Source organism: Phyllobates terribilis, unplaced genomic scaffold (assembly GCF_046119375.1).
Source record: "Phyllobates terribilis strain yellow unplaced genomic scaffold, ASM4611937v1 Scaffold_10__3_contigs__length_209671492, whole genome shotgun sequence".
NCBI classification, from domain to species: domain Eukaryota; kingdom Metazoa; phylum Chordata; class Amphibia; order Anura; family Dendrobatidae; genus Phyllobates; species Phyllobates terribilis.
Window position 1 is genome coordinate 52,409,855 of NW_027362770.1, and position 25,214 is coordinate 52,435,068.

Genomic DNA, 25,214 nt, shown 5'->3' on the forward strand with positions numbered 1-25,214 from the left:
AAAGATGGATCTGCAGATAAAGCCTGTAACTCACTAACCCCCCGTGCTGATGTTAAGGCCACAAGAAGTATCGTTTTTAGGGTAAGTAATTTTATGGACCCTGAGCTAAGGGGCTCAAAGGGAGAACTTGAAGGGACCCTTATTATAGGGGCTGGTTTGGCTCTACTGCATGCCCTCACGAACCTGGAAATCCATTTGTTACCGGCCAGATTATAATTATACAAGGCCCCTAAGGCAGAGTATTGGACTTTTAGGGTGATAACCGCTAGGTCTTTTTCCAGCCCTTTTAGAAGAAATTTCAAAATGGTCTTTACGGGAGAATCCCTGAGACAAGAGCTTCTTCCAGACTCTATTGTAAAATTTTAGTAGTGATTGGTTTCCTACTACCTAGAAGAGTAGTAACTAGATTCGATGAGAAACCCCCACCCTCTAGAAACGACCTCTCAAGTTCCAGGCCGCTAAGTGCAATCCTTTCACCTGAGGATGGAATATAGGACCTTGAGGAAGAAGGTCGGGAATCTCTGGAAGAATCCAGGGGTTCGTGATTGACATGCTCTTCAGCCAAAAGAACCATGGTCTCTTGGGCCAGAAGGGGGCTATGAGGACCACTCGAGCCCGATCCTCCCGGATCTTCCTCAACACTGCTGGAATTAGGCACGTTGGCCTATGCCAGACTGAAATCCCATCTGCACTGGAAGGCGTCTACTACTAGAGGGTTTTCCGTGGGATTCAGTGAGCAGAACTTTTTTAATTTGCTGTTCTGACGAGTCGCAAACAGGTCGACCTCTGGAGACCCCCACATGGCCACTAGCTGGCGGAAAACTGAATGATTTAAAGTCCATTCCACCTGCAATAGTGGCACACGACTTAGAAAGGCTGCTTTTGTGTTGTCCTCTCCTCGGATATGAAGGGCCTTTAAAGAGAGAACTTATCCTTCCACTAGAGAAAATATCCTCCCCGCAACTTGCATTAGTGATTTTGAGAGAGTTCCCCCCTGGTGGTTCACATATGCTACAGTGACCTGGTTGTCTGACAGAATTTTTATGCGATGTCCTCGTAGAAGGGGGAAGAAGTAGATTAGTGCCTTCTCTACTGCTCGTAGTTCCCACATGTTGGAAGACTCCAGACTCTCCTCCCCTGACCAAGTACCCTGTATCGGGTGGTTGTCTAGGTGCGCCCCCCACCCCCTGGGGCTGGCGTCCGTAGTAATTACTCTGGTAATTTGGGGAACCCAGGGGACGCCTGTCCGGAACGTGCTTGTCAACCACCAATTTAGTGACTGAATTACATTGTGAGGGAGTGTTAATCTGCCCTCCAGATGCCCCCTGAGGATGATTTCGTTCTTTAGGACATCCCATTGTAATTCCCTTGAATGAAATTGGGCCCAGCATACCGCTGGAATGCAGGAGGTGAGATACCCCAGCAGAGACATGGCCCCCCTGAGAGTCATTACTGGGTTTGTTATGGCTGCCGAAACTAAATTTTTTATTTTCTCTTTTCTGCTCGGGCAGGCGACATTCCTGTCAAACCGAATCCAGAGTAAGGCCTAAAAAGATCAGAGTTGTATGCAGGATCAGTTTTGATTTTTCTAGGTTTAAACACCATCCTAAGTTTTTTAAGATGGTGCACACCTGATCCACTTGGGCCAGGCAATGATCATGAGTTTTCCCCACTATTAGGAAGTCGTCCAGGTACAGAATTATCAATCTGTTTTCCTCCCTGAGATGAGCCGTAACCTCCGCTATAAGTTTTGTGAATATGTGGGGCGCCATTGCAAGGCCGAAGGGAAGAGCTCTGTACTGGAAGTGCCTGACGACTCCCTGTACAGTTACGGCCGCTAAGGTATTTTTTAAAGTCCTGATGGATTGGCACATGGCAATACGCATCTTTTAGGTCCAGCACTGCCATGTAGCAGCTGGGAAATAGAAGGCATATCGTTGATTTTATTGTTTCCATCTTGAATGAAGGAATGTTCAGGAATTTGTTTAGGCCTTTCAAGTTGAGGATGACTCTGTATGAATTGTCCGCTTCTTTATAAGGAACAAGGAGGAATAGAACCTTCTTCTTTTTTCTTGTGGTGATACCTCCAGCAAGACTTTCTTTTGCAGGAGACCTGAAATCTCTTCCTCCGGTGCCCGCTGTTCTGGTAGAGAGGATCTTAAGGCAGTCAAAATAAATCTCTCTGGCGGGTTCCTCAGAAATTCCAGTTTTAATCCTGATTTTATTAAATAAGAGGATCCACTTGCTGGAAGAGATCCTTTCCCAGGCTGGAAGGAAGAGAGCCTCCCTCCCACCTGGGATTGTCATTTTGGGGGTTTGCGACTATTCTGGGAGGGCCCGCCGAACAAAAACCCCTTTCCCTTTTCTGAAACGATCCTCCCATCTAGATTGCTCTGTGGATGCCCTTCTGTGGCCAAATTTCTTCCTCCGAAAGGACTGCTTAAAAGTCGAGAAGGAAGATTTAGGAAATCCTTATTTGTTGTCACCTGCCTTCTCAAGAATTGTGTCAAGAGAGGTACCGAAAAGAAAATCTCCACACGGAAGAGAACATAGCTTTCCTTTCGTCTGTATATCCCCCTGGGCAACATTTTAACTAGACCGATCTACAGCCGGCATTAGATAGGGCCGCAGATCCTGCCGCTAATCTAGCGGAATCCGCAGAGGAGTCAGATAAGGCCGCAGTTCCTGTCAATAGTGGTAGAGAGGCCAGAATGGAGTCCTGTGACTCGTTTTTACCCTGGTCTTCTAACCTGTCTAAAAAAAAAAAACATGAGGGATCTTGACGTACAGGTTGCTGCTATGGCTGGTTTCAATGCCCCCGCTGATAAATCCCAAGTACCCTTAAGGAAGGCATCTACCTTCCGGTCCAGTGGGTCCTTCAGCATCCCTGTGTCTTCAAAAGGGAGAGAAGATTTTTTAGAAGCTTTGGACAACACAACATCCAGCTTCGGGGATTTATTCCAGGAAGTGGCATCTTCCTCATTAAAGGGATATTTCCTTTTGAAGAAGGATGGAAGGGGACCCTTTTACTCCGGCCTATCCCACTCCTTCTTGATAAGTCCCTGCCCCTTATCGTTAATCGGAAAAACTCTTCTTTTTCCGATGCAAGGTACCGAACATAATATCCTGTACCAATTTTTTTGCCTTCTGGTCCATTGTGGACCGGACGGCTTTTACTAAGCTATCAACACTTTCCAGGGGAAAACAGTGACCTGTGCCAGCCTCGCTATCTGAAGAGGAAGAGTCAGTGGAGTCATCCAGCATTCCCTTGTCGGATTCAGAGTCTGAAAGGGTGGGTGGGGATTTTGCTCTATGGGTCTGGGACGCTTCTTTTGCCTGGGAAAACGATTTCAGCGATTTTTCCACCTCAGACCTAATAAGGGTTTTTAACCCCTTTACAGCTTGGGACGCATTAGTAAGCACCAGGCTGTAACCCCCGGTTCAGTGAGGGCTCCAGCGGTGAGCCCGCACTGAATCGGACACATGTCAGCTGATTCTTACAGCTGACATGTGCCCGCAACAGCCACGGGTGGAATCGCGATCCACCCGCGGCTGTTAACATGTTAAATGCCACTGTCAATCTCTGATTTAACATCGCCGCGCCGGAAGCGCGTCACTTACCCCGCCCATCGGTAACCCCGTCATGTGATCGCGGGTCACCGATGCAGGGGCATGACAACCCTGGGTCTGCAGCAGTGGTTGCCATGAGCTGATCGCTATGAGCGCCACCTAGTGGTCGGCGCTCATAGCACAGGAGCATTTCTGCTACATAGAGGTGATCAGCAGATTACCTCTATGTAGCAGAGGCAATTAGACAAGTGCTGCTTCTAGTCTTCTATGGAGACTATAGAGGCAAGCAAAAAGTGAAAAAAAAAATTTTTCCCCTTTCGCCCCATTCAAAATAAAATAAAAAAAAAAAAACCACATACACATATTTTGTATCGCCCCGTTCAGAATCGCCCGATCTATCAATATAAAAAAAAATAATAATCCGATCGGTAAAAGGCGTAACAAGAAAAGAAATTCTAAACGCCAGAATTACGTTTTTGGTCGCCCCAACATTGCAATAAAATGCAATAATGGGTGATCAAAACATCAGATCTACCCCAAAATGGTATCAATAAAATCTTCAGCTCGGCGCGCAAAAAATAAGCCCTCACCCGGCCCGATCCCAAAAATGGAGACGCTACGGGTCTTGGAAAATGGCGCCATTTTTTTTTTTATGCAAACTTTGGAATTTTTTTTTCACCACTTAAATAAAAAAGAACCTGTACATGTTTGGTGTCTACGAACTCGTAATGACATGGAGAATAATAATAGCAGGTCCGTCTTAGCATTCAGTGAACGTGGTAAAAAAAAAAAAAAAACCATTCAAAAGTACAACTCGTCCTGCAAAAAATAAGCCCTCACACGGCCATATTGACCAAAAAATAAAAACGCTATGGCTCTGGGAGCAAAAAACGAAAATGCAAAAACAGAAAATCCCAGGGTTACGAAGGGGTTAAATTTGAAGCAAAATCCGGGGTTCCCTCGATACATGGCTGGCATAACTTTTTGGGCCAGTCTTTCGTCAGACCCTGTTCACACAGGGCACATACTCTGTACTCTGATTTCTCCGTACATTTCTTCGGGACATCCTGACCATATAAAGGAGGAAGGAGAGGGAGAGACAAAACAGAAAAAAAGTCTACATTAATAAGTAGACTTTCTCGTAGCTAACTCACCACCCAGTAGATAAAAACAGGGTACCGGAACGGGAGGCAGGACAATATTCGACACTTCTCTTTGGGAGACCGCGGAATCATCGATCCTGCATGAGCTATGCCGGCTGGACCTTGAATCCTTGGGGCTGTGTGTCCCAGAACGCCCACTGCTCCTGCTCTGCGGCGGACGCTGCTCCTGGGTGCGCGTCTGGCGCCGAGGCTGATGCTCCATCTCCTCGGGCTGCTGTGCGGCCATTACGGTTCACTGCGCCCCTGCCTAGCCGGTGATCTACTCTTTAGTACCCTCATTGTGCCAGGGAGATCACCGGCCGGCATTCCAGCAGCTTCCGGTACCTCCCCTGAAAATTACATCCAGGGGTCAGAGGTCCCAGCGCGAGTCATAAGGGCGCGGACTTCCGGTCGTCACTTCCGGTCGCGCCCCGTGACGACACATCCGGGACGCGGGGTTGCCAGCTACCATGTGCGTAGGTGCCGCAAATCCCCGCCCGTACGCGACGAGACATGTCGGCGCCCTCTGCGGCGCTCCCAGGACCCACGGGACCGGCCGCAGCAGAGACTGTGCCCTGCCACAACCGACCGGCCCCGGTAAGATGATCTTGCTGCTGTCGCCGCCGACGAGAAGGAAGGTCCCCCATCAAGGACAGGAAACCACACAGAGGCGGAGAGAGGAGCCGCCCTTTTTATCTTGAAGGGCGGATCCCCTCTCTCGTTGTGCCGTCATGGGTGACAGAAAAAATATGACGATATGGCGACTAGTGTTGAGCGCAAGTGCTCGCTACTTGAGTTTGCATCGGGTGCTCCGCCCCATATGCTTCGCGGCCCAAAAAAACTGGCGAGGATTGCCTGCCAACCCCCGCATGTTTTTTTGGGGTATCTAACAACCGTGAAACATGCAGGGCGGGGACTCGAGCACCTGTGATACATGGTGCATACCAGAGTACCCGATGCAAACTCAAGTAGCGAGCACTTGCGCTCAAGACTAATGACAACTTATTCGGTATGATGACCTAATGTTATCAAATTATGTGTCGCACCTCTGGGTTCAAAATGTTCACTATAATTTTACATTCAAAAAGGCAAATGGGGCTCCTTCCCTTCCGAGAGCCCAAACAAGTGTTTTTTCCCCACATATGAGGTATCGGCTTACTCAGGAGAAATTGCACAACAAATTTTGTGTTTTTTCCGGTTATCGTTGCAAAAATAAAAAAATTGGGGTCTAAAGTAACATTTTTGTGAAAAAGTTAAATGTTCATTCTTTTCTTTCACTTTCCAAAAATTCCTGTGGAGCACCTGAAGGGTTAATAAACTTCTTGAATGTGGTTTTGAGCAGCTTGAGGGGTACAGTTTTAGAATAGTGTCACTTTTGGGTATTTTCTGCCATAAAGGCCCCTCAAAATCACTTCAAATGTGATGTGGTCCCTAAAAAAATGGTTTTGTAAATTTTGTTGGAAAAATGAGCAATCGTTGGTCAACTTTTAACCCTTCTAAAAGTTCATAAAAATATTTTGGTTCAAAAATTGTGCTGATGTAAAGTAGACATGTGGGAAATGTTATTTAGTAACTATTTTGTGTGACATATCTGAGTTTTCATGCCCTTAAATCACAAAGTTTGAAAATTGCGAAATTTGCGAAGTTTTCACCAAATTTCCGATTTTTTTCACAAATAAACTCAAGTCATATCGAAGAAATTTTACCACAATCATGAAGTACAATATGTCACGAAAAAAACAAACAAACATTCTCAGAATCAGGGGGATCCGTTGAAGCGTTCCAGAGTTATTACCTCAAAGTGACAGTGGTCAGAATTGTAAAAATTGGCCTGGTCATTAACGGCAAACCACCCTCGGGGGTAAAGGGGTTAAAAGAATATGTCAGCAGGTTTTTCCTATGTAAGCTGAAAACCGCATGCAGTAGGGGTTAAAACAGATTTTAGCTATGCCTATTTAATCAAGCTCCAAGGTTTTGTTTGCATGGAATGATTGTTTTAGCACCAGTAGCTCATTATTGCGGTGACCCAGCATCTTGTGCCTGGTGTGACAGCCTCCTTCTGTGATAAGCAGCTCACTGTCTATAGACAAGGTACATACAGAGCCTGGTGTGGGTGGGATTACTTTCTCAGCTCTGCTTCATTCTAAATCTAATAGCTCTGATTATGTCAGAAGAATGCACCCAGTAATCTACAGGTGCATCTCACTAAATTAGAAAATCATCAAAAAGTTAATTTATTTTAGTTCTTCAATACAAAAAGTGAACATACATTTCAGTAGGCGAACATTTCGGATTTTAAAAACATTTTTTAAGCTGTTGTTATAAAGTATTCTAATTTCTAATGGACATCTGTCAAGTCAGCAGTCTTCCCTATGATTGTGGAGTCTACTGAAACAGTTCTCTTTGCCTACGCCAGATGAGGTAGCAAGAACCAGACAGATTCCCTGAAAACGATTGACCACGACATGATGCAGAGTGCCTGTACTTGGTTTGAACCGTCATCCTGTGCTGACAGTCCCTTCATCAGCAGCGATTGGTGCCGAGCTCCAGCTGCTGCTGTTAGACACAGATGCTGGCTATGTAATACATACACATTTAATATAAGTAATATAGCTGGCATCTACCATATCTGTCAGTTACCTAACCTCCTCCACACATGGGAACCCCCGCAATTACGTACATGTACATCATTTTGCATTAAGGAGCTAATGACCATCCTTTTTTTCCCTTTTATTCTTGCTTCTCTGCATTTCAGCAGCAATAACTTTTTTTTTTTCACTGCCCTTCTATGTGGGACACATTGCTTTATTCTTCAGCCTCTTTACAGGTAATATAAATTGCTGTATATGTAATTAATATTGCTCTTTATGGTACAAATATATAATATTTTTTATATGATTCACATTTCACACTATAAAACTCTAATTCTCCATTATTACAATGGTGTGGATGCTTCATTTGTATAGTTTTTCATGACTATAAGCTTACCTTTATTATAGAGCTTAAGCCTCTGTTGTACAGATGTAATTGCTCCCAGGACAGACAGACGGTTCACACGAGACTTAATATTAGACGCTGTTCCAAACTCATCTGCCAACATCTTGGCCACTCTTGAAATTTGGTCTTTGGGAGGAATGATCAAAGAGATCATGCTGGTGCCATTTCTGTAATGAAGATATGTGAAAAACATACCGGTACATTAATATGGATGTATACACATTACCAAAGTTACTTACAGTATGTGAACAATTAGGAGCCAAGGCTTGATAAAAAGCCAGATCTGTACTCCACGTCATCTTTTACACAACAAGGGGAGCTCTGCGACTCTTAAAATGTACCCAGTCGCTGAAAACTGTGTAGAAAGTCTTGTGTCACCCAGTCATACAGGGCCTAACAGGATTACTATTGTGCCCCAAACCACTGGCCACGCGCGCGCCTCCGCGTGCCACACACAGACACGCGCGCGCCTCCGCGCGCCACACACAGACACGCGCGCGCCTCCGCGCGCCACACACAGACACGCGCGCGCCACACACAGACACGCGCGCGCCTCACACAGACACGCACGCGCCTCCGCGCGCCACACACAGACACGCACGCGCCTCCGCGCGCCACACACAGACACGCACGCGCCTCCGCGCGCCACACACAGACACGCACGCGCCTCCGCGCGCCACACACAGACACGCACGCGCCTCCGCGCGCCACACACAGACACGCACGCGCCTCCGCGCGCCACACACAGACACGCACGCGCCTCCGCGCGCCACACACAGACACGCACGCGCCTCCGCGCGCCACACACAGACACGCACGCGCCTCCGCGCGCCACACACAGACACGCACGCGCCTCCGCGCGCCACACACAGACACGCACGCGCCTCCGCGCGCCACACACAGACACGCACGCGCCTCCGCGCGCCACACACAGACACGCACGCGCCTCCGCGCGCCACACACAGACACGCACGCGCCTCCACGCGCCACACAGACACGCACGCGCCTCCACGCGCCACACACAGACACGCACGCGCCTCCACGCGCCACACACAGACACGCACGCGCCTCCACGTGCCACACACAGACACGCACGCGCCTCCACGTGCCACACACAGACACGCAGGCCGAGCAGTCACGTGTATTCAATGGGCAACAGCTTATGTCCTGAGAACAAATGAACGGGATGCTGAAGCTGTCCAATCCGTCAGGCTATGTGAACACATACATTTCTAGCAGAAAAATCTACTGCAAATACTTTTCTTTTGGCAGGAAAATGCTGCGTAAAATAGGCATGTTTTTGATGCGCCCCCCCCCCCCCCCCCATTCATTAAAATGTGTGAAAGATGCTGCAAAACCACTGAAGGGGGGGGGGGGGGGGGCGGATTGATATATTGCAGATAAACTGCTTCAAACCTGCAAGGAAAAGAAAAAAAAAATCAACATGAGCATGAGACTTCATGAATGTCATTCACTGTGCAAAAGTGTGACATGTGAACACAGCCCTACTCTAACATCATCTGTCAGGGAAGAGTTGGAAGGCCCCCATACAAATCAGAAGGATGACTGACTTATTTCTATGGCAGCTTTAAGAGAGAACCTGTCACCATGAAAATTCAGTAAATCTGCAGGTCCCATGTTATAGAGCAGGGGGAGCGGAGCAGGTTGATCTATAGTTTTGTGAGAAGAGATTCAGTACAATCTGTGTTTCAATCATTTAATCCTCTGCTCCTTCTGGGATTTTCGGCACAGTCCTAACCGTCACTGACAGCTATCTCTTTGCACTTTAAGGCTATGGTAGACGGCCGTAGATTCTCCCATCGGAGACGATCAGGCCGATTATGCAAATGACTTTCTGACCAGAGTGTCAGCATGGTGTGATCAGATTCTCTTGGATGAGAGAATCGTAGCATATTGTGAGAAGATGGAGAACAAAATGTTTCCATCTTCTTCATTGCGTTAGCACGCAGAAAACAGACTGTACTCAGATTGCATCCAAGTGCAGTCCGATGATTTGCACGTTCTCCCTGACTTCCATGGCTGAGTGCGATCAGATCAAACTCGGACATGCTTCGACTTTCTCCTCTGATCGGTTTGGTCGAAAATAAGAAATTGGACATATGCAATCCCCATAACAGAAGATTGGGAGTGTGATCTGATATTGTGTTTGTCGCACTCGGGATGAAAAACATGGTGGTGTGCACCTAGCCTTATACAAAGATACATATCAGTCAGTGATGGGATTGGCCCCTGTACCAAAAGTTCCACAGCAGAGTATAAATGATGAAAACTCAGATTATACTGAACCTTTACTCACAAAACTATATCAATCCACTCAGCTCCCCTGCTATAGAACATGGTGCCTCTAGTCTGGACTTCATGGCGACAGGTTCCCTTTACAGAACATACCGGTAACGACTGCGGACAACAAAGCAAGTTATCATTTAGCTCTATTTCCGTGGAGTTATCAGCAGCACAGGAGGACGAGCGATCGTTCCTTCAGTTTCACTACTGTCAACAGCCCACTCCTGTTTATATGAGGCGCAGCCAACAATGATTGTTATGGTCACAAAGTATGTGATCAGCAGACATCTTTACACGGGGTAACAATCGTGAACCAATGCTTGATCAGTATAAATCGCAGTATCATTGCAACTTCAATTATTGCGGAGTAGCAGAAGGCTTGTAACTACTGTAACCTCAAGGGGAGTTTCGCCAAATTCTGCAATTCAATATAAACCTGTAGTAGAGCTAACTAGTACTGTGCACAATACAGCTGTAGAAAAAGCCCAATAATACCACTGGTACCCCAGCACTGACCACACAGCCTATCCCAACATGGCCTCATGCCAATGGGACTAAGGTCAGAGGAAACCACCCAAAGGATGGGCACACCATTTCTTTTTCAGGCGGGCGAACTTACAATTTTTCTTCAGAAGTCAGTGTCTCCCCACCCCCGAATCCTCTTTTGTAGCATTTTTTAGGTAAATTCCAAAGCGCTGTTTCGACACTTGACCCCCACGTGGGGTTTTTTTTTTTTGCCATTTTTGAGGCCTTTTTTAATGACTGTCTCTTTTCAACTATGAAGAAACCGCTAGCCGTTTAAGCAAAACACACAAAAAGACACCCAGACATCTTTTGAGTCTTCCCCTCGGCTGCTATTCTAAAAGTATAAGGCTATGTGCCCACAATGCGGAAATGCTGCGGATTTTTTCCTGAGCGTTTCTGCATCTCCCTGGCAGAAAAAAAGCATGCGGATTGTACATGCGGATTGTACATGCGGATTGTACATGCATTTTCCTGCCAGGGACAAGCGGATGTGAAGCGTTCTTCACTTGCACCGATGCTGTGATCTTCACACAAGGCTCTGAAATTCTTCCTGAAATTGTCCTCTTAAAGTATACATGTCAAACTCTGACCCGTGGGCCAAATATGGCCTGCAGGGTGATTATATTAGGCCTGCAACACCAGAACCACTACAGAGGACTATGAGGGTCCCATTATACTGTACAAAGGACTATGAGGGTCCCATTATACTGTACAGAGGACTCTGAGGGTCCCATTATTCTGTATGGAGGACTGTGTAGGGCCCATTATACTGTATTGTGGTTGGCCTGCAACTTTGTCCAAGTTTTTCATTTTGGCCCTCTGTGTTTGATATCCCTGTCTTAAAGTGACTAACAATGGTGCACACACAAGCTATGACTCACTTAATCCAGTACCTATGAAGATCCCCTACCTGCTGTTTCCCCTCAGATCTTGCTGCTTGGCAGGTTTTAGCTCAGCTCCATCAGTACAGAGCTATGAGCAGTGACTACAGGAGTCTGTGGTGGTCTGGGACACACCTGCGGTCTCACCATTCGTTCAGGCTGTTGCTCTTTGTCTCCCCCTGTAGTTCTCTCAGATTGGCAGCTTTAGTCTGACCCAGGTTTATCACAAGCTGACGTCAGTACATAGAGAGGTGATTTCCAGCACAACAAGAGCAGAATGACTGCAAAGTTCAGATTACTCATACATTGCAGAAAAAGATGATCATGTAACTGACACACATACTGAAGAAAATTAGATACCTGGGTGGAAGACGAGGTCACTATAAAACCCCAAACTAAACTGTAGAGTCACAAACATACAGGTGGTCCTGCTTATTAAGACTTTTAGTGGTCACCTCTGGCTCCCATGACTAAAGGGGGATCAGATGGCCAACATACCACAAAATAATGGTGCCCCACTCCCCCCTTCTATCACTCATGTACTGCATAAAAGTCTTTCATTGCCAACAATAGTCGTAGGGGAACTTGTGAAATATCCCTAAGTCTTTGGAGTGCAGGTGGGGGTGTCCATCCCAGGCTGCCATAGTAGGCCTGAAGCATTGGCTGCAAAGGTGTTCCGGTTAGCAGCCATTTTACTTCCTGCTTATTATGATCGCCAAGGAGATCAATGTACCCATTCTCCTAACTAGAGACTGAAACAAAAATGTTGTCCACTCTCCCTTCTCTTTTTTAAAACACACTTGGCCCAATTCAACCATTTCTGGACCATTTAGGGATGTTGTGCTTCTGTAGGAGCAAGAAGTCGGCTAACAGACACAGCCGGACTTACCATAGAGAAGGCAGAGCCAGTTTATTACCGTCCCTGCCTTCTTGTTGACTGAAGGTATGGTGGTGAACCAGCACAATTTATACATTATAAGAAGCACTCACGCCACCTATTCCGGACCCAGTGATCACGTGATCTCTAGGTTTAAGGAGGGAACAGAAGGTGCTGGTCACCGGAAATATAATCAGCTCTGATATGCGGACAGGAGGCTGAATTTCCTGTGTGAATGTGACTATTACACCTGCCCTAATTAAAAGGGATATCAGGTTAAAAAAATAAATAAAGGCCACTACAAATGCAAATTGTTGTTACTAGCCCCACCAACCACTGTCCGATATATAAAAAAATTATGGAGAGGTGAACAAAATGTTAAAAAGGATTTCAGTGGTATTTGTGACATTATAAGAATAAAAAATTGGATGAACAATCTTTTATTTTCCCACCAATATCGCTTGATGTTGACAAATAATAAATAAAAGGCGTGTGAAAACAGCGTAAAAATTAGACTCCATTTATCACAAAAAAGATTAAGGCTATGTTCACACATCATGGTTTTTCAGTGTTTGATGCAAATTTTCAGCTGCGTTTTCAGTATCAGCAAAGTCTGAGATTCCAGAATTCTTAGTACACACATTATGGTTTGTTTTTTTGAGGATTTTCTGCCTTGCATGTTTTTTTTTTTGGAAAAGAGAGCATGTCACTTCTTTTAGCGGTTTGTCACCCATAGGAAGTAAAGGGTGGTGAAAAAAAACACTGAAACAACGCAGGTAACTTTTTTCAGCGTCTTTGATGCCAAAATAGAATGAGGTTTTTTTTTGTTTGTTTTTTTTTTTCACTGAACTCTATTGTACATGCATAAAAAGAAACAGGAGAACAGTGAAAAAATGCACCAAAAAAACAAACAAACATCAAAACTGCAAGAAAAATCCTGAACAAACCTGCCTTGAGAGATCAGGTTTTGCTGCAGAAAATTGATGCAAAAAAAAAAAAAACAAAAAAAAAAACATGATGTGTGAACATAGCCTCATCATCTCCCGCCTCGAATACTGCAACATCCTCCTCTGTGGCCTACCTAACACTCTTGCACCTCTCCAGTCCGTCCTTAACTCTGCTGCCCGACTAGTTCATCGCTCTCCTCGCTACTCCTCTGCTACCCCACGTTGCAAAATCCCTTCACTGGCTCCCAATTCCCAAGGGTATCCAGTTCAAACTACTAACACTGACCTACAAAGCCATCCATAGCCTCTCTGAACTAATCTCCCGATATCTTCCCTCATGTATTCTTCGGTCCTCCCAAGACCTCCTCTCCTCCACACTTATTTGTTCCTCGCTCAATCGCCTCCAAGATTTCTCCCGAATATCCCCTATCCTCCGGAATTCTGTGCCCCAACAAGTCCGATTAGCCACCACATTCGGATCCTTCAGACACAACCTGAAAACCTCTCTTCAAGAAAGCCGACAGCCTGCCATTGCCTTGCTGCCTCCTCAACAACAGTGGAGCTGCTGCCTTACCAACACCAGACCTGCGCCTCACCGCCACTTTATCTCTGAAACCCCCCAACCCACTGTCTCCTTACCCATCACCCTCTAGATTGTAAGCCCGTAAGGGCAGGGTCCTCTTCCCTCTGTACCAGTGTATCATTGTTTATTTGTTACTGTAAGGCTGCGTGCCAACGTTGCGTATTACAAGCGTATATGCTGCGGAATTTCCGCAGCGTAAACGCTTGTAAAATGCATGTATATCCGCACCCCATGGTCCCCAATGGCATTCCGCAATGTCAATGCCCATGCTGCGGATTTTTCCGCAGCGTATATGCTGTGGTCAAAAATCCGCAGCATGTTCATTAATTTTGCATTTCCGCATGCGGATGGTACCCAGGTCTGGAGGAGAGGAGACTCTCCTCAAGACCTGGGTACCAAAGAACCTGTAAAAAAAAAGAATAAAATAAAGTTTATACTTATCTTCTGATGTCTTCCCGGTGTTTTCCCGCCGTCGCGAGGTGTGTGAAGGACCTGCCACGTCATTGAGTCATGTGACCCATCACATGACTCAATGACGTCACCGAAGGTCCTGCACACAACGCGAGCCGCTCAAGACTCCGGACGGGGCACAGAATGCATCGGTAGGTGAGTATAAACTTTATTTATTTTTTTTTACCATTCTGATTCTTTTTTTTTAACTATTACTTGGTCACACTATATACGCCGGTTGCATGGATTTATATAGTGTGAACAAGTTGTCAAGCACTTTTCCAAGTGATGCTTGAATCACTTGGAGAAGTGCTTGATAACCCGCATGCTGAAATGCATGCAAAGACGCTGCAAAGACGCCTCACAAACGATTCTACCTGGCGGGAAAACAGCATGTAAAATCCACATGCGATTTTCCCGCCAGGGAGAAGCATAAAAAATATGCTTCATTTCCGCAACGTGGGCACATAGCCTAAGTGATATATAGTATTTTGTATGTAACCCCTTCTCATGTACAGCACCATGGAATCAATGATGCTATATAAATAAAAATAAAAAAAAGCTATACAGATTTTTATACCGCATGTAGGAAAAAAATGTGCCTGGTCAGGAATGGGAGTAAGTGTCCTAGGCTTGAACTAGCTAAAAAAACTGAAAAATCAGGTTTACGCTTCCAACTTGAGAGTAGAATAAAATAGATACTACATGGGCTTCTTACTGTAGATTTTGATATAGTCACTATTTTACCTTCTGCAGCTCTGCCGGTCTTCTCAATGAGCAACGTTAAACCCCACCACCATTGACAGTTTTTTGCTTCCACCGTGCACAGACAGAAAGCTGCTCATCAGTTATGGAGGCAAGGAACATCAGGGACTAGACAACAAGAGGTCATCATGGAGAGGACTTGCAGAGCTGCAGTAGATAAACCAGTGACTAATCAAAACTACATCAAGAAACTCAGCAACACAGGCTGCAATTAAGATTGATGCCTACCCTGTACGCTGCTCTCAGAAGAAGCAGGACAAACATGATGACGGGTCTCTATAAGACATCAGCTGCAGCAGTGTACACATCATTGAAGGGACACAGTGAACAAAAGTTAATAAAAAAGGTGTAATCCGTATCTTTACCTGTTAGCGAGCTTTGACATTACATCACATGTCAGATGTGACTGCACGGAGCAGCTTCAGGAGCCGAGAGTACGCATACAAGGAGGTGTCGGCAGTGATCGGAGTCGTTTAAGGCGAGGGCTACATGGCAACTTGACTGGGGCTGAAGAATGGTCAGGTCACTGGTTTTAACCATGCTGAGGCTTTAATAATCTGAAGCAGTTAGAGGCTCCAGAGACTGAACCTAGTCTTACATTGCAGTGCATATGTTCATTCTTTTCCGCATTTACTTAGCACTTTCTCAGGTGGGTCACAGAGCGTACCTGCCTGAGAAAGACGTCGGGGGGCACATACCCCAACAGCATGTAGCTTCTGCATAAACAACACCGGTGTTTTCTGACCGCGTGCATTCAGTGATATTACCACACGTCTTCTATATTAATTACATTTGGGTCAGGCAGTAACAAAACGCTGGATTATACAAAAGCTGCACGTAGGTTCAGACTGCTCAAAGCTGCCTTATCCCAAGGGCTCAATCTCAGGGGGGGCTGCATTTACTATTCCCATTGCCCAAGCCCAAACCCTTCGTGCGCAGAAAGCAGAACAGATGCTTCCTTATCGGGAGGTGAGCGTGGCCGGTGACATCACCTCTACCGTATCTGTCAGGTCAGGCACAACTGACAGATATGGTGCACATATCCTATTGTGATGATAGACAACTCCTAGGTGCCATCCCCAGTTATCAGTAGGTGTGATGTCACCAGCCCCGCTCACCTCCCGATACAGATCAAAAAGGGGCCAATTCTCATCACAAATCAAGACATCAGACAAGGAAAAAAAATGTGTAGGCTTCAGAGATGAGCAGGCAGTAAGGACCTTTTCAGATGTCTGTGATGATAGGTCCGATCTCAGATAACAATGCACAGACTGGCCTTGTGTCTCCCAACCCCAAGCATGACAGCCTCACATACTTCTATGAAGCCGTCATGCTCAGGTCAAGAGATGCGCGGCCAGTCCGTGCACTATAATCGGACATCGGACCGATTATCACAGATAGGTCATCAATGTCTGATCGGTCAGGGTCTGACACCTGGCACCCCTGCGGATCAGCTGTTCTAGGTGTCGGCAGCCGGAAATGCTCAATTTCGGAGCTGCTCCATCTTCGGAAAGTGGCCACAGTCGGGTACTGCACATCCGCCTCCCATTCAAATCAATTCGAGGTGGAAGTGCAGTGCCTGACCGCGGCCACTATCAGAAGACAGAGCAGCCCCACAATTGAGGAGTTCTAGCAGCTGTTGCCAACACCAAGAAAAGCTGATCGGCGTGGGTGCCGGCTCCCGACTGATCAGACCTTAATGAGCTATCCTACAAATAGGTCTTCAATGATAAAGTAGTGGACAACCTCTTAAGGTGCTATTCACACCCTGGATAGCCTTCAGCCAACAGCTCTCACTCGGTACCCCCACAACATGCACACTCAGATAAGTGTTCTCTATAGCTCTAGGGGAATAGATGAAAGTCAACAAGCCCAACTCGTCTTTTCCTGCCATTAGTCAGGTAAGAGAACAGTGAGGGATCTAAAGCCCTTGAAAACAGGACTGACCAAAGTGTCTAATGTGTACGGGGTCTCAGCCGGCAACCCACATGACTTATTCAGGGTAACTATACACATTAGATGTCGGCTGCATGCTCATCTAACCGACAGCACTCTAGCCCCCATACACATGCATGCTTGGCTCGGACGAATGTGCATGTTCTCAGCGAACATCATTGTGAATTCTCTAACAACAACATATCTCCCCCATGAACTATAGTGTGAACAGTTTAAATACTGATCCATAAGGCCCCTCACTCCACACCTGCCATTGGGGGGACAGTATATCCAACAGCCACAATCCATCTAATGTGTATGATCTGTCAGAAGTAAATCATGGACCAGTTACAAAGTGGTGATATGTGGGCGATCAAATCAGACACACTAGAGAAAGAAATCAACATGACCGTGTGACTGGCTACACCTGACATACAGGAAGGTTGTTCAAACACCGCACAGGCACTCTGTGTACCCCTGACGTGGATCAGCAGTTCAGCCCGCCCTCCGTGAAGCCGGAAATGTCAATCAGACGAGGAGGGAGGAGACAGAGGGAAAACATGAATAGGGGAAGGTGAACTGAATTGGGCAGCCACACCAAGCGCCTGTGCTTGCTGCTGCCATGGACTAGTTTTTAGTAGTGTAAAACCCCCATTTGCTCCATGTCAATTCTTTCTGCATGTTTGCACAATCATTTTGGGTCACATCCTGTAGCTCTGGGACCACATTCAGCCCGCAACGACATTCTGTCAGGCCCCAACCATATGGACAGAGAAATGCAAGTCTGATAGATTAACTATATATGAGCAGCCACACATAAAAGATAGTCAAAGGCAACTGAGGAGCAGGGACTGGGAAGTACTAATGGTGCCCTGGGTACACCTCTCTGGATACCTCATACCTAATGGGGTCTTAATCTGTTTGGCACTCCAAAAAATATGTGAAAATTACTGTTTAAACACAGCACAGGCACTATGTGCACCCTTGGCATGGCTGAGTAGTTCAGTGTACCTTCCCATCTATCTTACCCTCCTCTGGCTCTGATAAAGTCAGAAATGTCAATCATGGATGAGGAGCGTGGAGAGAGTGTGAAAACAGGTATGGGTGTAGCTGAACTGAATTGCTCGGCCATACCAAGGGTGCACCAAGCGCCTTGTGCTTGGTCTGAACAGTCATCTTGTGGTTTTCCTTAAATAAATATTTCCACACAACTATTGATGGATTCCTATCTAGTGTTAAGGGCAGCTGTCCATAGCTGATCTTTACAGTAAGCCCGGGGCTACACAGATATTTTGGCCAAAAATTGCACATTAAAATGTGATATTATAAAATTTAGTGCGGTAATATTGCAACCCACAAGTTGCCACCACTGCGATGGGCAAGTCACAGGAAACCCAAACCTCAAACTTATTACTTATTGTGTGTTTAGCCTCAGCCTAATCTATAAGCAAAGTCCATGCCCTGACACCAGAGGGCTATCTGCTGCCATTGCTGAGTAGCGCCCGGTGAGGACTAGGCGGCGTAGGAAAAGATGCAGTATTTTCATTTTTCCCTCACTGTTGGGACAGAGGGAACTTATACTTCCATATGACATCCCGTGCGTGGTGGAGTAGATAACCGACATCTTCAGGGTGACATCAGCATGAGATCACAGCGGCCATTATACATTTCTGGGAAAGCAGATCTTCTCACGAGGATACGAGCCGCATGCGTACAAGACCACTCACGGTGACCAGCTACGAGCCGCACGCATACGCGAACACTCACGGTGACAGGTGGTACCCCAGCTCGGCTGGATCACGCCCACAGCGGTACCCCAGCTCGGCTGGATCACGCCCACAGCGGTACCCCAGCTCGGCTGGATCACGCCCACAGCGGTACCCCAGCTCGGCTGGATCACGCCCACAGCGGTACCCCAGCTCGGCTGGATCACGCCCACAGCGGTACCCCAGCTCGGCTGGATCACGCCCACAGCGGTACCCCAGCTCGGCTGGATCACGCCCACAGCGGTACCCCAGCTCGGCTGGATCACGCCCACAGCGGTACCCCAGCTCGGCTGGATCACGCCCACAGTGATACCCCAGCTCGGCTGGATCACACCCACAGTGATACCCCCTCTGCTGAGACCAGGCCTAATGCCGGTGACCAGCAGCCTGGCACATGTGGCAGGGATAAGCGGCACACGCCCGCTTATCACACGTGCGGGGCAGGGCAGGACGCGGAGCTCCAGCTGCGCCGCCTCCCGGGGACGGCTCGGCCACCCTGCCCGCTCGCACTCACCCTCTGGCCGCCTCTAAGCTTTTGATCAGCTTCTTGATCTTCCAGATCTCCACATTTCGGTCTGCCGCACTCGGATCGTCCGCCATCTTCTCTCCTCCTCCTGTCTGAAGCCGAGAGCTGCTCAACAGAAAAGCCAACGGTTGGTCACAGCACGCCAGCTATCACCTCGTACGAGGCTGCGCCTCCCGACCGAGCGGCAGCGAGGAGCGCGGCTTACCTGTCCCCTTATCCCGGCTTTCAGTCTAGACCACGAAGTCCGATCTCAATGGAGTCAGCCCCAGCTCCCAGAAGTGACGTAGAAACCGGCTTCTTTCTTCGCCGCGGCTGCTGCATGTGTTGCAATCCAGGCTTGCTCACATGGGGTACGTGACGTCACTTCCTGCCGCCGCCGCCAGCACTTTGCGTTTCTATTGGTCGAGGTAATGGAAATAAGGCAGAAGCTGATTGGGCGCTGACGCGGATGCAGGGTGAGCGCGTCTCGCAGGGACGGGAAATGTAGTCCTTCACGTGTGCGCTGCGGACAGGGCCCGGGCGGCCATGGCGGGGACCTCAGCTCTGCCTCACGCCCGCGGCCTCCGTGCTCACTACTACGGTGTCTTCTGTTGTGAAAGTGAAGCTTCAGTGTGGAGTCACAGTGCTTTACTGGCTGCAGACGGGGCTTCTCTATGGGGCCTGCAGTGACGTGGCTGCCCACTATGCGGCCTGTGTCTCCCTCCACTATTCCCGGGTTACCTGTATGCCGAGCCTATGCCTCTGCACAGAGGGGTCTTGTACAGGGGTCCATCTTTAGCTCCGGGCCCCAGAGCTGCCATCTGCTCCACCTCGCCCTTCTCTCAGGAAGCTCTCTGGTTACAAATAAAGAGCGTAAATATATATGTACAATATATACAGGCTGGTGCTGGGCCACGGTGTCTCCATAGTGTCCGCTGCCAGTCAGTATTGTGTGATTCTGCTGACTGTCAAGGTGAAGAAACGTGCTGGACACTTTCTCTCAGGCCAGATGGAGTGTGACCTCTGCCTACAGTCACTTGACGGCCCCTTCCCCAAAGATTTAAAAATAAAAGGGGTGGAAGCTAGCAGACTGGCAAGAGGCACTGGTAGTATGAAGTAGAGCTATTTTATTATAACGCTGCCGTGGACTAGTTTTTAATAGTGGAAAACCCCTTTAACATTTGCAGCACGTAACTTCTTTCTGCAGGTTCCACATTTGTTTTGGTTTATTTAGAAAAGGGATGCCATTCTGTGGGACACCCCCCAACCATATGGACAGAAAAATGCTTGTCTGACAGATTAACTATATGTGAGCAGTCACACACAAGAGTACTGTCAGCGGCTGAGGGGCAGGGACTGGGAAGTGCTAAGGTGCCCTGTGTAGATGTCTCTGAAAGCCTCATACATTGGGAGAATGGGGTCTATTAACCCGTTCGGCACTCCAGAACGTGGTATGTGAATTGAGTGGCCTTCTGGATCTGTGGCTCGCTCCACTGTAGTTTATGGGAGTTATGAATCATTTGGCGGCAAGGAAAAAACTATGATCTATTGTAGAAAACCATCACCTCTTCCTCTTTACGGCCTATTCACACAGGTTTTTAGGAGAGGATTTTACTGCCCTCTGTTTCACACAAGAATGCATTTTGTAGCAAATATATTGTGAGCTCTACATCTGCAAGACATCAGTCTGCTCAATGCACCATAGAAGTGTACAGCTATGGGGCGCGTCTTTACCCACCGCACAAGCTGGGGACTCCCTGTTGGGGTCGTGGGCTTTCCTGACCTTGTCTTCCCGTGGTGAGTTATCAGGCTTACGCTCCATATGGACCATGTGACACCACTAACACCCCTTCCTTCTTTTTGAACATGGGGGAACTTGTGTATATACAAAGATTAATTTGGATCTCCCTTCATGCCAGTTTATACTGTTTGTGACTTTCACACTGTATTATCTGTATAATGCGGGATGGTTACTGTGGTATAGGGGGCCATTTTTTCTTTGGTGTTGCAAATTTTTCCCATTATCCATATATTTACATTGGCTCATTTGTGTCTATACTTATTGTATATATATACCCATAGCCTTGTATTGCCCGTTTCCCCTCGGTATTCCCCAGTCTCTGGCACCTTGCACCTTATCCCTTTGCTACTGTGACTTTTGTTGTTTTTAATACTTTGGAATTTTGTACCTAAATAAAATTACATCCATTTTTTTGCCATATTACTCAAGTGTCCTCCTATTTTATATGTATCTATATGAGTAGGCAATACGGACTTGGTGCCTGACACGAGGTCTAGGTACTATGGTCCGCTCAGTGTTATATATTTGGCCATTCCTTTTTTCACAAGAATGCATTTTGTAGCAAATATATTGTGAGCTCTACATCTGCAAGACATCAGTCTGCCCAATGCACCATAGAAGTGTACAGCTACGAATTATACCAGAATTGAAACTGAAGGTAACTTCACTTCCTACTAATTCCCCTAATACCAACACCTAGTAAGGAACTAGTAATCTCTCCATCCTCCCCATCCATCTCAACTGCTCCCCAGAACTATTTCTCAACATAAAATCCTTTGTCTCCAAACACAGACAGCCACCTCATGCCCTCTCCTGCTCCCACCTACTAACCCTTTCTCTGCTCATCACTGCTGGCGATATTTTGTCAAATCCTGGTCCTCCTCACCACATCCACACAGTCATTACCTCTCAGCCACGATCTATCACAAATTTCCACAACCTTTCTAATCTTATACCCATCCACCCAGCCCCAGCTTCCCCAGTCTCTCTAACAGGAGCTCTGTGGAACGCGCTCTCTGTCTGCAACAAACTTTCCTACATTCATGATCTTTTCATTACTAACAAACTTTTCTTCTTTGCAATCATCGAAACCTGGTTCACCCACTCTGACACAGCCTTTCCAGCTGCACTTTCGTACGGTGGATTCCACCTTTCCCATACACCCCGGCCCAGCGGCAAGAATGGCAAAGGAGTTGGTTTTCTCCTGTCAGATAATTGCTCCACAGCTGCCCTCCATTACTCTTCCCTCTTTTGAGGTGCACTGTGTGCGCAACTACTCCCCCTCCAACTAGCTGTCATTTACCAGCCCCCATCTTCGACCACTTCACCACATGGTCACTTTATTTCCGCTGACATCCCCACTCATTCTGGATGACTTCAACATCCTCATTGACATTTTCCACTCTTCTGTCTCTAAGCTTCTAACACTTCCTCCTTTGGCCTTGCCCAGTGGTCTTCCGCAGCTACTCACAAAGATGGCCACACACTAGACCTCATCTTCGCCCGCCTCTGTTCCCTATCTAACCTCTCGATCTCCCCTCTCCCTCTTTCTGATCACAACCTGCTCACATTCTCTTCCCTCTCCTCTCCAGGTCCACACTCCCCAGTCCACAAACTTTCACACCCTCGCAGAAATCTCAACCACCTTGACCTACACTCACTCTCTGAATCCTTTCTCTCTCTAAGGCCACGGCCCCACTATCAGTATTTGGCCTTACAGACATAAGTTCCTTACACAATGCAGATGCTGCTGCTTTATATAACCCCACAAGCACTGCAGCTCTCGGTCACCCCCTCACACATACCAAAGCCCGCACAACAGGCAACCCTGGCACTCCAGCCTTGACGGGCTTCCAGGGTTGCTGAGCGGAGATGTAAAAGGTCCCACTCCAATGAGCACCTCATCGTATTCAAACAATCCCTCACTGCTTTCAAATCCACACTCAGTGCAGCAAAACAAACATACTGCTCATCTTTCATATACTCGCTGTTTCACAACCCTAACCAGCTGTTCAGTACTTTCAATTCTCTCCTCCATCCCCCCAATGCTTCCACCCTCACATCTTAGCTGAAGACTTTGCCTCATTCTTCGAGCAGAAGATTGACAACATAAGGCAAAGCTTTTGCCTAAAGTCCCCACCGCCCCTCCTCATAACTATTCAACTCTCCTCCTCCAAAACCAGCTTCTCTGCCATCAGGGAAGATCAACTTTACTCTCCAAATTACTTCTCACCACCTGTGAACTTGACCCAGTCCCATCTTACCTCATTCCAACCCTAACCCACTTCTTCAACTTGTCACCAGCAACTGGTGTCTTCCCCTCATGCTTCAAACATAACTTGTTCACACCCACCCTCAAAAAGTCCTACCTTAACCCATCCTCTGTGTCTAGCTATTGCCCCCTTTCAGTTCTCCCATATGCCTCAAATTTACTGGAATAACACGTCCATATTGAATTGTCCATCCTCCTCTCCTCCTGCTCCCTCTTTGACCGCTTGCATCTGGCTTCCACACGCACTATTCCACTGGAACTACCCTGACTAAAGTCACCAACAACCTACTAACTGCCAAATCCAAACGACACTACTATGTCCTCCTCCTGGACCTGTCATCTGCCTTCGACACAGTGGATCATTCCCTCATTATTATTATTATAGCGCCATTTATTCTTTGGCGCTTTACATTTGAAAGGGGTATGCATAGCACAAATAATTACAGTAAATTTTGAACAATACAAGTCGGCGACTGGTACAGGAGGAGCAAGGACCCTGCCCGCGAGGGCTCACAATCTACAGGGGATGGGTGAGGATACAGTAGGTGAGGGTAGAGTTGGTCGTGCAGCGGTATGGTGGAGCGAGGGTTACTGCAGGTTGTAGGCTTGTCGGAAGAGGTGGGTCTTCAGCTTCCTTTTGATGGGTTCCACAGTAGGCGAGAGTCTGATGTGTTGGGGTAGAGTGTTCCAGAGTAGGGGGGATGCACGGGAGAAAATGGCCACCCGAGCTACAAGTTAGCGCATGCGCCGGCTCGGGCGGCCATTTTCCTGTGGATCACAGCTTCAGGAAGTGACCGCGCACACCAGAAACCTGTGCCGCTTCCCGGCCCGCAGCCAGAAACTGCCCGCATTCAGTTCAACCCGCGCTGGCCCCCAGCCAGACACCCGCAGCCCCCAGCCAGACACCCGCAGCATGTCACCTCCTCCTCATTTGATGCCTCCGCCGCCAAGGAGGGAGATCCCACTCCACCACCAGGTATGCAACGTTCGGACCATAAGACGCACCCCCCATTTTCCTCCCAAATTTGGGGGGAAAAAAGTGTGTCTTATGGTCCGAAAAATACGGTATATAGAGTCATTACAAACAGAGTGATCTATTTCAATTGTTCATTTCTTTTAATGTTGATGATTATGGCTTACAGCCAATGAAAATACAAAAGTCATTATCTCAGTAAATTAGAATACTTTATAACAACAGCTTGAAAAATTATTTTCAAATCTGAAACGTTGGCCTACTGAACTGTATGTTCAGTAAATGCACTCAATACTTGGTCGGGGTCCTTTTGCAACAATTACTGCATCCCTTTGGAAGTGCATTGAGGTGAAGGGTACATTGCTGGAAAAGGAAAAAAAAAAAAAAAAAAACTCTTTAAATCTCTTAGTTTGCGAGTGTGAACGAGCTGCGTGTGTCCGGAGCGTAACTGCGAACGAAAGTAAGTGTGTGACTTGTTTTTCAGTGAAGAGGTATTGGGAATCCTGCAGAAAATACCTGTGTGAATTGCGGTGAGTGCTGCATTGTGACCTGCTGAGTGCTTTTCTACCTGTTTAGATTTATTGGGCTTTTTAAAATCTATTTTCTCACTACAGTTTTAGTTTCTTAGTTTACTACCTGTGTATTTAAGGGTCAACTACATTGCACTAAAATCCTGAGGTGTAGATTTACTCACAAGGGGTTAATTAAGGGGAAGGGGTCATAATTAAGGGTTTATAAAGAGCAGCTGGTTGGGCATCAAGTCCTTTGGAAGTGCATTGAGGTGAAGGGTACATTGCTGGAAAAGGAAAAAAAAAAAAAACTCTTTATATCTCTTAGTTTGCGAGTGTGAACGAGCTGCGTGTGTCCGGAGCGTAAGTGCGAACGAAAGTAAGTGTGTGACTTGTTTTTCAGTGACTTTGG

General features: G+C 47.1%; 1 protein-coding gene across 1 annotated transcript in view; it reads right to left on the reverse strand.

Moving 5' to 3' along the window:
• ETF1 (eukaryotic translation termination factor 1) overlaps positions 1-19,654 on the reverse strand; it is a 62,621-nt gene extending 42,967 nt beyond the window's left edge. Inside the window, exons 1-3 of the mRNA XM_073649557.1 lie at positions 19,474-19,654; positions 19,257-19,373; positions 7,701-7,876 (exon numbers count right to left, since the gene is read on the reverse strand). Coding sequence (XP_073505658.1) covers positions 7,701-7,876; positions 19,257-19,342 — 262 coding nt within the window. The 5' untranslated portion in view covers positions 19,343-19,373; positions 19,474-19,654. The remainder of the gene's footprint in view (positions 1-7,700; positions 7,877-19,256; positions 19,374-19,473) is intronic.
• Between the last annotated feature and the right edge of the window lie 5,560 nt (positions 19,655-25,214).